The following is a 16396-nucleotide window of genomic DNA, read 5'->3' as shown; positions in this document are numbered from 1 at the left end:
GCGGATCGAAAGTACACAGCGGAAAACTGTTTTCCAACAAAGACAAAATCGACGTTTTTGCCTTTTTCCTAGAAAGGTATAGCAATCACTTGCAAAACCGAAAGTATAAAAGTGCTCCAAAGGGCCGAATGGCATATATCACTCGATTTAGCTCGACGAGCTGAGCATTTTCTGTATGTGTGTGTATGTGTGTGTGTGTGTATGTGCAGATTTTTATTCTCACTCACTTTTCTCAAAGATGGCTGGACCGATTTTCATGAAATTAATTGCAAATGAAAGGTCTTTTTGCCCCATAAGACCCTATTGAATTTTCATTGTAATCGGATTTTTAGTTTAGAGGTTATGTTTAAAAATGTGAAAATCATGAAACTTCAATATCTCAGAAACTACACAACCGATTTGAACAAAATTGGTCTCAAAAGAACGGGCTACCTATAAAACCCTTAAGTTTCGAATTTCATAAAATCAGTGTCAAATGGAAGGTCTAATTGCCCCATAAGACCCTATTGATTTGTTTTGCAGTCGGACTATTACTTTACCTGTTATGTTTAAAAATGTGAAATCCAGCTATGCAAAGGAACATATTCCGAAGACTACTTGGACTCACTCACTTTTCTCAGAGATGGCCGACCCGCTTTCCACAGAATTAGTGTCAAATTAATGGACTAGCTGCCTCAGAAGACCCTATTGAATTTTACTGTAATCGAACTGTAACTTCATTTGTAATGTGCCGACTTGTGAAAATCACGAAACTTCATTATCAGGTAAACTGATGAATTATGATTGAACACGTGGTTTCAAAGTTTGGCAGCCCTACACGTTCCCATTTCGTTTGATTATAATCGAACTTAAGCAACCGTTATGTCTTAAATTGTTATTAAAACAACGAAAGTCTATTATCTCAAAGATTACATGACTTATTTGAACATAACTAGTGTCATACGAACGAGTCATCTCTCAAACTTACAAATAATAAACTTCATAACAATTTGATATGTGGTTCAGAAGTTATGGAAAGAAGAGAAATTCGAAGGCTATTTAAAACTATACCTGCTTTGATTGATATATGTGGCCTCAACATAAATTAAATGTGGTGTCGTACTATTTGAACGTTCCAAGTTCATTGATTCCTTGCGGTTTGTTTGAAGTCTGCAAATGCACGACGAATCGGCCATAGGATATGATCAAAGTCAAATAACAAATCGTTTGAAATGATTGGTTTTAGCGAAATGACAACATCCTCGTCTTTTGGCTTCTGTACATCGCCTTAATTCTGAATATACTCATATTGGGTGGTATTCTGTCATTATCTGCAGACTTTCTGGCATCAATCTGACACCGGAAATACTCATATTGGGAGGTATTTTTGGTTGTTTTCCAGAAACTAAAAGTGGTCGTCTTCAAATTCAAAATAGTGACCAGGGTCAATGTTTGGTTTCTATGCATCATCACGTTTACGGAAATATCCATATTGAGTATTATTCGGTCATTTCTGACTGTTGCCTATAAGTTGCCATTTAGCAATTCAAAATGGTGCCTGAGGTCAATTGTTAGCTCCTTGCATCATTCTGGTTCCAGAGATACTCATATTGGATAGTATTTGTTTATTTTAGGCGGTTTTTCACAAACCGGTAGTCGCTATCTTGGATTTCAAAATGGTATTTAGGATACTGGTTAAAAAAAACTCATATTGGGTGATATTTGGTCACTTTGGACTGTTTTTCAGAAGCCGAAAGTCGTCATTTTGGACTTTAAAATTGCCTGTGAAATCAATTTCTGTCATCTGGGCGTAATTCTGGTTCCGAAAACATTCATATTGAATGGTATTTGGTCATTTCCGGCTGTTTGCCAGACACCGGAAGTCACCATACTAAAATTCATGATTGTGTCTGTGATAAATTTTTAGCTTCTGTGCATCTTTCTGGTTCCAGAAATACTAATATTTAATGGAAATCGTCCATTACAGGCTGTTTTCCAGAAACCGCAAGTTGCCATCTTACAATTCAAAATGTTGTCTGAAGTCGATTTGTGGCTCCAGTGCATCATTACGGTTCCGGAAATACCCATATTGGGTGGTATTTGGTCATTTGCCGCTGTTTTTCCGACACCAGAAGTCGCCATTTTGGATTTCATAATGGCATTTAGAGACAATTTCTGGATTTTGAACAGCATACTGGTTAAAGAAAAACTCATATTGGGTGGAATTTGGTCATTTTCTGCTGTTTTCATAAACCGGAAGTCGCCATCTTAGAATTTAAAATGCTATCTGTGGTCGATTTTAGCTCCTGTGTATTGTTATGTTATGTTGTTATGTTATATTTACAAATTCCATCTGACAATTTTTGTCTTAATGAATAAAATTAACAACTAGAGACGATTAACAATAATTAATTAGCGAATCCGCAGGCGACGTAAAAAAATGTTGATGGGTTCGTTGAAGTCGAATAGTTCTGCAACCTCGTTGAACCTCGTAGACATAAACCTAATTGCATCATGCTGGCCGTACCGACTATACCTTGCCTCCAAGTTCAAAAGCTGACGTCTCCGCAGATTCCTTTCTGGAGCGTAGAGATTCAATTCTGCGAGAATAGCGGGTGAATCGATTTCATTATTCAGGACCTTCGCAACAAAGATAATTTGTGCGTTAGATCTTCTTCTCTCCAACGTCTCAATCCCCAATAACATGCAGCGGTGCTCATAGGGGGGCAACCTCGTAGCGTCATGCCAAGGAAGATGCCTTAGTGCCATACGCACGATTTTTTTCCGAACAGCTTCCATGCGATCAATCCAGACCTTGTTGAACGGACACCAAGCGACAACCGCTGATTCGAGCATCGATCTTACCAGGGCGCAGTACAAAGCTTTCATGCACAGTGGATCGCGGAATCCATCGGCAATTCTAAAAATAAATCCTAGTTGCTTGTTGGCTCTTAAAATGACATCTTCGTAGTGTGCCCGGAATGTAAGCTGACTATCCAAAATTACGCCAAGATCTTTAACTTGGCTTACCCGCTGAAGAGCTTGCCCAGACAAGCTGTATGGAAAGCTAATTGATTGAAGCTTTCTGCTGAAGGTAATCACATGACATTTTTCTACACACAGGGTAAGAAGATTACGGTTGCTCCAATCACTGAAGGCATCAAGCAACTTTTGTAGTTCCAAACAGTCTTCGAGACAGGCTATAATCCGAAAGATTTTTACATCGTCTGCGAAAAGGAGTCGTGTACCTCGCGGTAAAATTGTAGCAACGTCGTTAATAAACAGTGAGAATAAAAGTGGACCCAGGTTGCTCCCTTGCGGCACTCCAGAAGACGTTGTAAATGGCTCGGAATGTGACGACCCAAGACTGACACATACAACTCTGCCGGTCAGGTACGAACGAAACCATTTCACGAGCATAGCGGAGAGCCCCAGTTTATCCAGCTTTCGTAGAAGGATGTCATGATTAACACGATCGAACGCAGCCTTGAAGTCCGTGTACACAGCATCCACTTGCATTCCCGCGTCCATTGAGCGAGAACACAACGAAGAGAACTGCGACAGATTGGTTGTGACGGATCTCTTAGGATAAAAACCATGTTGGTCACTAGAAATATAGTTTTTGCACGATGAAAACAGCACTGATCTGACGACTATTTCGAAAACTTTGAAACAAGCACATAATGATGTAATTCCTGGGTAATTAGCTATGTTGCACTTGTCCCCTTTTTTGTGTATCGGTGTGAGCAATGAATTTTTCCAACTAGTAGGAAACAATCCTTGCTGCAGAGAAAGATTAAACATCTTTACAAGAGGCGCCACCAGGTTGTTAGAGCAGTTTTTCAACAATGATGGCGGGATCCCGTCTGGTCCAGGACAAGTGGAATGTTTTAGCTCTCGAATTGCACTCAAAACGTGCGCTTCTGTCACTTGGAAAACTCCACAATCGAAACTCTCCTGCGTAGTATCGCGTATTGCAGCATCAATCTGATCTGGCGTAGCAACTGAAGACGAAAAAGCGGCTTTAAAATGCTCAGCAAATAATTCGCATTTAGAATAAGCTGTGCCAGCAGACAAATCACCGAGGAACATAGAAGCTGGTAATCCATTTTCCTTTCGTTTAGACCGAACAAAAGACCAGAACTTTTTTGGATGTCGACGTAAGCTTTTTTGAGTTCGCTCAATGTAACGAGAGTACAGGAATTGATTGTAAAATTTGTATGTGTTGCTTGCGAGTTTAAACCGTTGCTTTGCTAGAAACGTGCGATTTGTTTGATAGTTTCGTTGAGCAGCTCGTCTACGGCGCTTCAGCTCACGGAGATGTCGATTAGCCCAAGCAGGCTTCATCGGCGGTCGTTGCAGTGGAACATGAGCTTCAATTACTGTTCGAATCGTTGCGGTAAACATGTCGACAATGTCCGTCAGATCCTCTTGCGAATCGATGAATTGCCAGTCAATTGCTGATAACGCTTCGTTCAACACATCGTAATCAACATGCTTAAAATTTAATCCCCGATGTTGTGGAGCTAATTCAAGTGCAATAGGCACTACTTCCGTCACAGTCACATCCAGAGCGGGATGATCCGGTTCAATTCTCACCATAGGATCGTCGGCCTCCATCACAGAAAGGTTTTGAAGCGCTGGCTCGTTCACCAGCACTAGGTCGAGAGTTCTAGCACGAGCGTTTTTGACTGGATTTGTTCGCGTCAAACCGTTGAAACAGAATGCGTCGTACAGAGCACTTCCAGCTGCGGTTAAACGTGATCTACTTGTATCAACAACAAGGCCATTGCTTTCCGAAGGTACCCAATGTAGCTCTCGGTGGTTATAATCCCCAAAAAGAACAGCAATGTCGAGGGGATTCAGACGGGATAGAACGGATCCAATTGAGTCAGCATGTTTCTGAATAGCATCAAGATCATTTCGACGATCAGGGGGCAGATACAACACTCCAATGCTTACGGATGACCTATCCAGTTGGATTTTTACCCACAGTTGCTCAAGCGTGTTACTAATCGGTGCTGGGTCTATGCAGCAGCAATGCCTGGAGGAAACGGCAATCAAGACTCCACCACCACGCGATTTTCGACTATTCACCCTACTGCGATCCATTCGAAATACAGTGAATGAACTGCCAAAAAGCTGCGGCGATAAAATGCAATCGTCCAGCCATGTTTCAGTGAGAACGATAACATCGTACTCAGAGTCTGAAGCAGCAAGAAAGAAAGTGTCGATTTTTGTCCGGAGTCCACGAACATTTTGGTAAAAGATGCGTTACTTTCGTTCGTTTCGTACATTGACCAAAGGACGTCGTCGTAACAGATAGTGGATGAGATATGGTAGGCGGTAACGAGGAAATGCTGGAAGCGATAGGCAGATCAGATCCTTGACAAGATCTAGAAATAGAATCATACTTGCCTGTGTTAGATATTTGGAAGCCCCTTCTCCACGCCCACACGCAGGCCTGGGACGGCTGCTGGTCGCTGGCTGGAATGGCACGACTGCGGAGGGGGGATTAGGGGCTTCCATATTACTATTATCATTGCGTCCCAGTTGTTGGAAGACAGGAAGGATGGTGTTTTGAATACAATTTATTCCGTCATCACTACTTCGTCCTGGGGTCCTAGGGAGTGAGTTGACATCGGATCCATGATTGAAGATTGTTGAGGGTCTGCATTCAGTGATCGAATAGGATTCCAAAAATTTTCAGCAGCATTATTGTCTCTAAACTCGCGGAACAACATTCCTCTAGGCCACGTTGAAGTCGAAAGTGCCTTAGATTTTAGGTCAGCACTAATGCCAACTTCAAACGAAATGAATGACAGCGATTTAATATCCTTTCCCTTGGCTACCAGCCTAACAGCTTCAACGTCATTTGTGCCCAATCTTTGCTTTGCCAACTCGCAAACTTGTTCAGCAGTGACGTCACGAGAGATACGGGACAAGTAGATCCAGATTCTAGATCCGGATATTATTATATTGGGTGGAAATCGGCCATTTTCGGCTGTTTCCCAGAAACCGGAAGTTGCCATCTTACAATCCAAAATGTTGTCTGAGGTCGATTATGGAACATATTTGTTACCACTAAAAACATTCACCTGCCAATATGGTTCCATTTAGTTGATTAGTTCGCGAGATGTGCAAAAATTTGTGAAGAAACATGTACTTCCAGAAGAGGGAGGGGCGTCAAACCATTATGGACATATTTGTTACCCCTAAAAACATTCACATACCAAATTTGGTTGTATTTTCTTGATTGATTCTTGAGCTGTGCGAAATTTGTGTTTCATTTTCATGGGATCCCTCCCTCATAGAAGAGGGAGTCGGGTTTCAAACCATTATGTACATATTTGTTACCACAAAAATCATTTACCTGCCAAATTTTGTTCCATTTGGTTGATTAGTTCTCGAGATGTGCACAATTTTGTGTTTCATCCAACTATTATGGACATATTAGTTACCCCTTAAAACATCCACATGCCAAATTCGGTTCTATTTGCTTGGTTTGTTCTTGAGTTGTGCAGAAATTTATGTTTCATTTGTATGGGACCCCTCCCTTCCAGAAGAGGGAGGGGTCTCAAACTATCATAGGAACCTTTATCGGCACCAAAAACCCCTACATACAAATTTTCACGTCGATCAGTTCGGTAGTTTTCGGGCCTATATGGATCAGACAGACTTGACTGCATTTTTATATGTAATGATTACAACATCAATATTTTAAACCTAAAGAGTGAATATACATTTATTGGATTGAAGCGTTCATGTAAATCTATTTTTACAAATAAAAAATTGAATGAGAAAGGCTGGGTCTGACCGCTAGGTGGATTAATTTAGGTTTTTTTTCATTGAAATTAAATAGAATCCATTGTTTATATTCTCTGAAATTAAACCTACTCGTCTCATTTTTTTATCTATTTGGTAACTCTATGTTATAACTAGACTATTAACTAATGAATTCTGCTTCTGTTTCATCTCAGGCCACCGCTGCTAGATATGGATCTGCTAAAGCAAAATGACTGGATTAACTACTCGGAGTATGAGTATCAAAATAGTCTGATTCCTAAGAACAGCCAAACGGTGGCGGACGTCCAACAGTTCGCGAACAACAATCTCAACCGAACGATCGAGAATGGTGTCTTCCAGAATCCGCGTATTGCAGCCCTACGTTCGCGGCGTAACTCGATGAGTGACAATTTGTACGCAGTGTCGACATTCAGCGGTTATGAGTCTCTAGATAACGTGAAACCGTCTACTTTTACCATCCTGGGCCACGGTGCACAGAAAGAGTACTACAGCAGTTGTGCAACGACCAGTCGTTTGAAGCCAGATCCTTCGACCTACAGTGAAAACATGAGCGAGTATGAGCGGATGCTCCGGTACAACAAGTTCGATGCTACGACGCCTATAATCACAGACAAAATTGCCACCGGCTCCCATTTCAGGTAAGAAGCCAACTAGCATTTGCATTGTACGGAAATCATTGCTAATAATTTCCACTTTCAGAGTATCTGAAGCACGCCAACATAAAAAACCCGCATTTACCATAATAAACGAAACCCTACCGAAGTCACGTTCGTTCGACTGTTCTACCAGCCCAATCAACCCGCACTTAAGCAGCAAGCAGCAGATCGCGATGAATCGGATTCTCTCCGCCAGCTCCCTGGGAAACAGTGGCTTCTACAACCGCACAGGCAGCCGCTTTCCGGATATCGAAATCGATGATAACCTCCTGGACTATCGGCGTCAGTCTAGTACCTCAGCAATTTCATTGCATTCGCCTAGTCGACGGAAAAAGTCCATATCGAAGAAGGGCACCAAAAAGGGCAAAAAATCGAGGAAAACCAATGCAGGTGCGGATGTGGATGCGGAAGCAGATGTGGATGTGATTCCGATTGTCAACCCCAGCCGAAAGCAGAAAGGCATCCTAGGAGTGTTCAACAAGGCAAGCCTATTGCAGCGACGTGCCCGAAGTGCCAAACTAACCGTCACTGCAGCGTCTGATGATGGGCGTTCCTCGATAACGCCGGAGAGTGAACTGAACGACAGAGTTGAGATTCCGGAGCATTTGATGCGCAATATGAAGCTTCTATCGTACAAACCATTCAGAAGGCGGGTCATGCTTTCCCCGGTGCCGGACAAAAGCTCGATGGAAAATTCACAAATTGATTTAGAGGAACAAACTCCGACTAAGCAAAAGCAGCAGTCGCCTAAAAAGGAAAAAGGACAGCATCTTCGAACTCCCATTTTCAACATAAGAGGTTTGCTGTCGCCTCGAAAATCCAAGGAAAGAGAAGCTTCTCCGGTAAAAAACGAAAAGGGCAGTGGAGGACTGGGAGCGATAGCAGCTGCGGGAGCGTTGGCCGTAGTCGCAGCCGCCGCTGGAGATGATGGGAAGAAGGAGGAACCACCAAAGCCAAAACGAAAGTTCAACTTAGCTAGGGCCATTATTGATTTCGGCAAAAAAAACGACGATGAGGAACCGAAGAAGGACCATCAACAGCACCAGCAACAGCAACAGCAACAGCAACAGCAACAGCAACAACAACAACAACAACACCAGCAACAACAACAACACTATCAACAAAATCAACCTCATCAGCAACCAAAGGCTGCTTTTAGCGTAAAAAGAGATGCCATTCGGAAGGACTCCGAAGGTAACCGTGTGAAAGAAGACAAAAAGAAGGGAAAAACGAAAGCTGGCACCAAAAAAGGGGCAAAGGTAAGCGCTGATGGGTACCACGAAGATCAAAAACCCAGAAGAGGGATGTTGAAAAACCTGACATCGAGTTTTGGTCAGAAGGGCGCGAGTAGCAAAAAAGGAACCGAAAAGGCATCGGGCAAAAAGGGAACCGAAAAGTTGGATCGGGTTGGTAGTGGTAAGCGACGGGATAAAAGTGCCCGAGTTAGCAGTAGCCGCACTGGAACGCGTATGAGCAGTGGCAAAGCGTCGGCTTCGAAAGTGTCGCGGGTTGGTGAGAAATCTGCGAAAGCGGGAAGCAGAACGCCCCAAAAGATGGTCGTTAGTCCTAAGGGAAGACCACCACCGCTAAGAAGAAGCAGTTCCGCAAGTGCCTTAAAAGTAGATAGTGTGAAAAAAATGAATAGATTGTACGAGAAGAACGTCAAAGCAACCGACCGGGGGGCGAAAATACTGAAAGGAGACAAGAAGAATCGACAATCAACGGAGAATCTGTTGAAGAAGACAGACAGTAAAGGAGAGTTAAAGCAAAAGACTGGCAACGTATCTGCTACTGCAAAGGAGATTCAAAAGCGTGACTCGGAAAAATCATTGAAGAAAAGTGACAGTAACAAGTCGCTGGGAAAGTTGAGTAAAAAGAGTGATTCTAAAAGCTCACTGCTTGGAAAGAGATCCGATTCTAAATCTAGTTTGCATCATCAGACGGAGGCTAAAGGAACTGCGGCAATGATGACTGCTGATACCCCTGATAGTGCCAGCGGGGGGCGTGGTGAAACGATACAGACCCCGCCAATCCTGAAGAAGGACGTGACTCCTGCCAAAGCTAGAATGACTCCGAAAAAAATTCTCCAAAGCAAAGGATCTCTACTTAGTCTACTGAGTATGCGAAGTGGAAGTAGTCGTAATGTGGCTGAAGTGGAAAAAGGGGACGGTTCCAAAAGTGGTTCTCGACCTGGAACTGGCAAAGCTATTGGGCGGATGAAATCGGCTTCAGTTAGAAATTTAAACGAGAAACCGGGCACCCCGAAGGACAGTGACCCCGAGCTGGGATCTCGTATTAGCATGCGTGATAAACCGGGCAGCACAAAAACAACCAGACGTGGTCTGAGCAAAAACAACAGCCTCATTTCAATGAAGAGTGTAGCGTTGGCTCGCTCGTTCACCAGCATTCATCGGCCGGCTTCGAGGGATAACAACGAGCTATCCAAAACGGATTCGACGCCGCAAATGGCCAAAGTCCAGGAAGGTTCCCAAGAGCTGGACGACGGCGATGAGGAGGCTTTGGCGGCCGGCCGCCGCCGTAATGCGTTGACAACCTCGTCGGCGACCCATGAAATGAAAGTTGCCGGCGATGGGGAAGGCCACAAGGTGTCCAACGAGTATAACGAGCAGGGTGCCAATCTAGCAAGTGCCAATGCCGGCTCGATGATGGCGCATGACCATCACCACGGGGCGGATCAAAGGTAAGTGTAAAATAGCTGTGTCAGCGCTGAGTTGGCATTCAGGTTGTTGAGTGTTTAAATTAGCTGGTTGCAGCTATATTCGTCCGCTTTCAAAACTGGATATTCATATACAATCGCACCATAATTTACTGAACAAAGTAAATCGATCATTAAGTTATTCTAGAAGAAAACTGCTCAAATGAAGACTAAAAATGGTTCCGTTGTTCTATGTTGACATTTCGAAAATCTAGAACACGGCGTCTCCATCGATTCTGTTGGAAAGGAGACGCATAGTTGTTTTCAGTTTTGGAATACCACAATTTTTCAAATTACCAACAACCATAAAAACTGTATTTCAAATATTTTGAAATGGTGAAAATCTTTGTCAATCAGGACATCCATACTAAAGTTCTCAGTAGTTTACAAGTTTGGAGAATATAATCAGCAATTCTGGATTTTGGTCTGTGTATTATTTTTAGGTTTTGTGTATGGTCGTTTATTATTTTTAAAAACACTTAACTGCGTTCTTGTTTAAAGGATATATAAAAATGTAAACTTTATAAGCCTCCCTCATGGTCAATGCATGAACAGAATCTGTACCGGAATGCCGATTAGCGTATTTTCGATCGAAGGTTGTACATCAGCTCTAGTATCGACTGATTAGCGATGGATTCGGCCACTTTTTTCAGTATTTGCGAATTTTTAAATGAGATTGGTAAAAACCCAAAAAGTCTCAATTGGTCTTGCCTGGTGACAAAATTAATTTCGTTGGGGTCTGGTATCTACCGTGTCCTTTGAGTGGTGCACTGATGCCAAATCTGGCCAAAACAGTACTAAGTGGTCATGTTTACAGATAATGGGCAGCAGACGCCGATTGAGACACTCTCAGACTAAACAGCGGTATTCATTGTGTCTGTTGTTACGAATGGCTCGTCGACAGTACTGAGAGGTGACCTCACTTTTTTGCCCACATCCCGAACTGAGGCACTCTTCTTATTGGTGTAAGCACGCAAGACTTTCCGGTCCAAAGTTCCGTTTACAGGACCTGGATTCCGCCCAGATTTCGGCTTGTCCTGAAAGCTGCAATCTTCACCATACTCCCGAAGCGCGTTTCAAACCGTTCCAATACTCATTCCTTCCATTGACTCAGTAAAATGTCAGGGATAGTACACCATTTGTGCACGATCATTTTACGTTTTTTGCGGAGAAATGTATCGCATTGTCAAGAAAGTGATGAAAACCGTGCTTAGACATAATGAAACACCCTATAGTTCATCTCAGCAGACGTTGATATTGTGGAACTGTCAAAATTGACCGCATTGGTTGAAGGGGTTAAATACCTTTTAGTTTTCAAAAAATCGAATTTATTTTTTGCATTATCTTTAAGTAAAAATTCTTGAGAACATTGTCATAAATTTTCATAAAGATCTGAGCAATAAGGAAAAAGTTAGAGCGACTTGAAGCACGCCTCGTCATGGCCGCATAAGCTAAACTTGGAACTTTTTACGCGTTTATCTCGGAATGGTGTATCTGAAAAAATGAATTCACCGTGTTTCCGATTACGGTCAAACTATTGAACCGATTTGCTTCATCTTTTTGCCTTTCTCCTAGAAAGGTATAGCAATTACTGGAAAAACCGAAGGTATAAAAGTGGTCCCAATGTATGACATTCGGCCACTCGACTTCTTTCGACGAACTGAGCATTTTCTGTATGTATGTATGTATGTGTGTATGTGTGTATGTGTGTGTGTGTGTGTGTGTGTGTGTATGTGCAACTTTTTTCTCTCACTCACTTTTCTCAGAGATGGCTGGACCGATTTTCATAAAATTAATTGCAAATGAAAGGTCTAGTTGCGCCATAGGTTGCTATTGAATTCCATTGTAATCGGATTTTTAGTTTAGAGGTTATGTATCAAAATGTAAAAATCACGAAACATCAATATCCCAGAAACCACACAACCGATTTCAATAAAACTAGTTTCAAATGATTGGGCTGTCCCCAGAACCCTTAACTTTTGAATTTCGTTATGATTGAACATATGGTTCAAAAGTTATGTAAAGAAAAGTTATCCTGAGGTTGTTTAAACTCACTCATTTTTCTCAGTGATGGCTGAACCGATTTTCACAAAATTAGTGTCAAATGAAAGGTCTAGTTGCCCCATAGGTTGCTATTGAATTTCATTGCAATCGGATTGTAACTGTGTCCGTTGTTCATAAAAATGTGAAATCGCATAATGAAAGTAAACATATTGACTTTCTCTTAACGATCACTGACTAATTAAAAGGTAGAAAAATGATTGAAATGGCCGAATATACTACTCAACTCAGTTCGACAAATCGAGCATGCATGTATAGGTGTATATGTTTGTATGTGGGTGTGTACGTGTGTATGTGCACCTTTCTTTCGCACTCAGTTTTCTCAGAGATGGTCCGACCGATTCTTTCTATCTTGGTGTCAAATGAAGGATCTATTTGCCGCTTATTGTAATCAAACTTTTAGTTTTGGCGCTACGTCAGAATGTGAAAAACGCTCTTATATCTCAGAAGCTATGAACATAGTTGAATTCAAATGAATGGGCTTTCAAACCCTTAAACAATGAATTTCATAATGTTTAAACATGTGGTTTGAAAGTTATAGAAAGAAACGAAACCCGCAGAATGTTCAAAACTATAGCTACGATCAAAATATGTGGCCTCAACATCATTTAAATTTAATATTGTACTATTTCAATGTTTGCGGCCTTACTCGGGATTGAAGTTGAAATTAAAAGTCATTTCTATCATTTCACTTTTTGCCTTTCTCCTAGAAAGGTATAGCAATCACTGCAAAAACTAAAGGTATAAAAGTGCTCAAAAGGGCCGAATGTCGTATACCACTCGACTCAGTCCGACGAGCCGAGCTTTTTCTGCATGTGTGTGTGTAACGCTCTCCCAATCTCACTCGATTTTCTCAGAGGTGGCTGAATCGATTTCAATGAAATCATTTGCAAATGAAAGGCCTAGTTGCCCTTTAAGATCCTATTGAATTTTATTGTAATCTGATTTCTAGTTTAGAGGTTATGTATCAAAATGTAAAAATCACGAAACATCAATATCTCAGAAACTACACAACCGATTTGAACAAAATTGGTTTCAAATGAACGGGCTATCTAAAAACCCTCAACTTTTGAATTTTATGAAGATTGAACATATGGTTCAGAAGTTACAGAAAGAAACGTGTTCTGGAGACTGTTTAATCTCACTCATGTTTCTCAGAGATGGCTGAACCGATTTTCATAAAATCAGTGTCATATGGAAAATCTTGTTGCCCCATAAGACCTTAATGATTTGTTTTGCGAACGGATTATTACTTTTCCTGTTATGTTTAAAAATGTGAAATCCAGCTATGAAAAGGAACATATTCCGATGACTACTTGGGCTCACTCCCTTTTCTCAGAGATGGTTGACCCGATTCCCACAGAATTAGTATCAAATGAAAGGTCTAGCTGCCTCATAACACCCTATTGAATTTTGCTGCAATCGAAATGTAACTTCGTCTGTGATGTACCGAAATGTGAAAATCACTAAACTTCATTATCTTAGAAACTACACAACAGATTTGAACAATATTGATATCGAATGAACGGGATAGTTAAGGGTTAACTGATGAATTATGATTGAACACGTGGTTTCAAAGTTTGGCTCCCCCATACGTTCCCTTTTCATTTGATTATAATCTAACTTAAGCAACTGTTATGTTTTAATTTGTAAAACAACGAAAGTCTATTATCTCAAGTACTACACGACTTATTTGAACATAACTAGTGTCATACAAACGAGTCATCTCTCAAACTTACAAATAACAAACTTCTTAAGAATTTGACATACTGTTCAAAAGTTTTGTAAAGAAAAGAAATTCAAAGACTATTCAACACTATAGCTGCTTTGATCAATATATATGGCCTAAAAATGATTTAAATGTGGTATCGTACTATTTGAACGTTTCCGGTATCGCTCGTGATTAAATTGTTCGAAATTAAGAGTCATTTCTTATATTTCGCTATTTCTGAAGCGCTAACATTACGTCAAATTACATATTTTATACTTTAATTACAACATCAATATTTTAGAACCCAAAGAGTGAATATACCTTTTTGGATTTAAGAATTCATGTAAAGCTATTTTTACAAATAATAAGTTTGAACGAGAAAGGCTGAGTGCGACCAGAAATTTTAGCGCTCAAAACATGTTTTTTTCGGGAAAATCGTTCTCGTTTGCACTGAAAACAAAACACTTATGATAATGACCGTCAGATGCCCGGTACACTTCTAAACTTATGATAATGTTTTTTTTGAATTCAGTTGAACTGCTGGGTCTCTATCGTAAACACTCAAACCTCTGCAACAAACAGCACTTCAAGGAAACGGCCGTTACTGCACAAATAACTGCTAGTTCCTTTGAACAAACGTGTTTTCGCTGTTGATTAACAGACCTTTCAATTATCTACTACTTGTATGCAATAAAAATAGTGCTACACGCTTAAAATAAATTCCAAACTTTGCTCTTTTTTCTCGAGCAGAAAGGTACATAACCCCTCGAAGCAACAGAATGTACACAAGAAAATAAACGTTTGCTTTGATCGCAAAGAATTTTTGGGTAGAAATTAGGGCAATTTTTGAACGCCGAAAATAACTATTAGTTTGAATGAAAATTCAATTCTATTGTAAAGAATTTCGTTTCATAAGACCATTATTATTATTATGTGTTTTGTGATTCGTCGTTCTGCCGCTGGTAGAAAAGGTGAACAATCAGATGAATACTTCAAAATGTTGCTTAAAACAAATTTAAAAAAAAATAGAAAATTAAATACGTTGAGTCGCTTATGAACAAAGTGTAGAGAAATCAACAAAACAAGTCTAGTTTTCCAACAGAATAAATTTTGCACTGATTATTCCGCTTTGGATTAATTTTTCAAAATTTCGCTGAGATTGGGTTCAAATTTTGTATAGATTGTAGATGTATTCGAGATGGGATGAATAAGAAAAAACCTAACAGTTAGATAAAAAAAATATTTTTTCTAATTTTCAATATATCAGATAGCTTCCTTCAGCAAAGTTGTGGAAAATTTTGAAAAAAAAAAAAAAACAATTGCTGAATACTGCGATGTCCTATCTGTACGTTGGACACGACAAAATAGAGTTTTTTTGTGGAACACCCCTCCTTAAAATCAGTTTACGGTCAGATGAATCGGAACATAATTTTAAACGTTCAAGTGAGGAATATCGACGGCTGAACTCAAGTCTCTACAAGTCATACGTGTCGGGAGTTCAAACAGACCTGCGTAGAAACCCGAAAAAATTTTGGAATTTCGTTAATTCAAAACGGAAATGCTTCTCGACCCCAACGGACGTGTGTTTGGAGGAAATGGTATCCTGCTCGGATTCTGATTCTTGCGAACTTTTCGTGAACTTTTTCTCTTCTGTATTCGCCTCCGATTGTGCCTCGAATGACGATGCTGCTCGCGCCGCTGCGAATGTTTCTGCAGATCTTGTTGATCTTGACATCTTCGAAGTTACACATGATATGGTTACTGCCGCCGCTAAGAAACTCAAATGTTCGTACACTGTTGGTCCCGATGGAATACCTGTCGTGCTTTTGTGCCGTTGCATTGATATTCTAGCCGCTCCACTTTGCACCATATTCAACAAGTCTTTGGTACAAGGGAAGTTCCCCGAGGTCTTGAAGCACTCCTATATTTATTTATTTCGTCAAGCAAATGTAGACTACAGTTATAATAATACAATGCTTTCTTATATTCTATACATTATTTCCAGTAGTTAGTCGTTTTTTTATTTGATTTCTGCCCATGGTGATGTCGATATTTTCGCAGTGCTGGTTATAGTGACGCATCATGCGATTTATTGGGCCATTTTTTGAGTAGTTTGTTCTGTGAGAATTTTCCGAAAATATTTTACGATTTCTTAATTGACGACTGGGTGCATAAAAATTTAGTTGTGATAATAATTGAGTAGATTGCACGCGTTGAGAAATAATGTCATTGATAAAATAAAGCATTGAAAGATCGCGGCGTTCTTTAAGTGCTTGTATGTCTATAAGCATGCAGCGTGCTTCATATGATGGCAAGGGAAATGATGTCCAATTTAGCTTACGAAGCGCGTACAAAAGAAATTGTTTTTGGACAGATTCAATGCGTTCTTCATGTGTGGCAATATAGGGATTCCATACAATGCTACAATATTCCAGAATTGGTCGGACGTATGTAATATATAATAGT

At 40.6% G+C, this 16396-nt stretch overlaps 1 protein-coding gene across 1 annotated transcript in view; it reads left to right on the top strand.

Moving 5' to 3' along the window:
• The window catches only part of LOC129723467 (protein stum), a 107276-nt gene that overhangs the window by 53631 nt on the left and 37249 nt on the right, over nt 1-16396 (top strand). The window contains exons 3-4 of the mRNA XM_055677700.1: nt 6960-7424; nt 7486-10143. Coding sequence (XP_055533675.1) covers nt 6960-7424; nt 7486-10143 — 3123 coding nt within the window. The remainder of the gene's footprint in view (nt 1-6959; nt 7425-7485; nt 10144-16396) is intronic.

The sequence above is a fragment of the Wyeomyia smithii genome, chromosome 2 (assembly GCF_029784165.1).
Source record: "Wyeomyia smithii strain HCP4-BCI-WySm-NY-G18 chromosome 2, ASM2978416v1, whole genome shotgun sequence".
Lineage (NCBI taxonomy): Eukaryota > Metazoa > Arthropoda > Insecta > Diptera > Culicidae > Wyeomyia > Wyeomyia smithii.
Note: the sequence above shows the minus strand (reverse complement) of the source record. Positions and strands in the feature narration are given on the sequence as shown.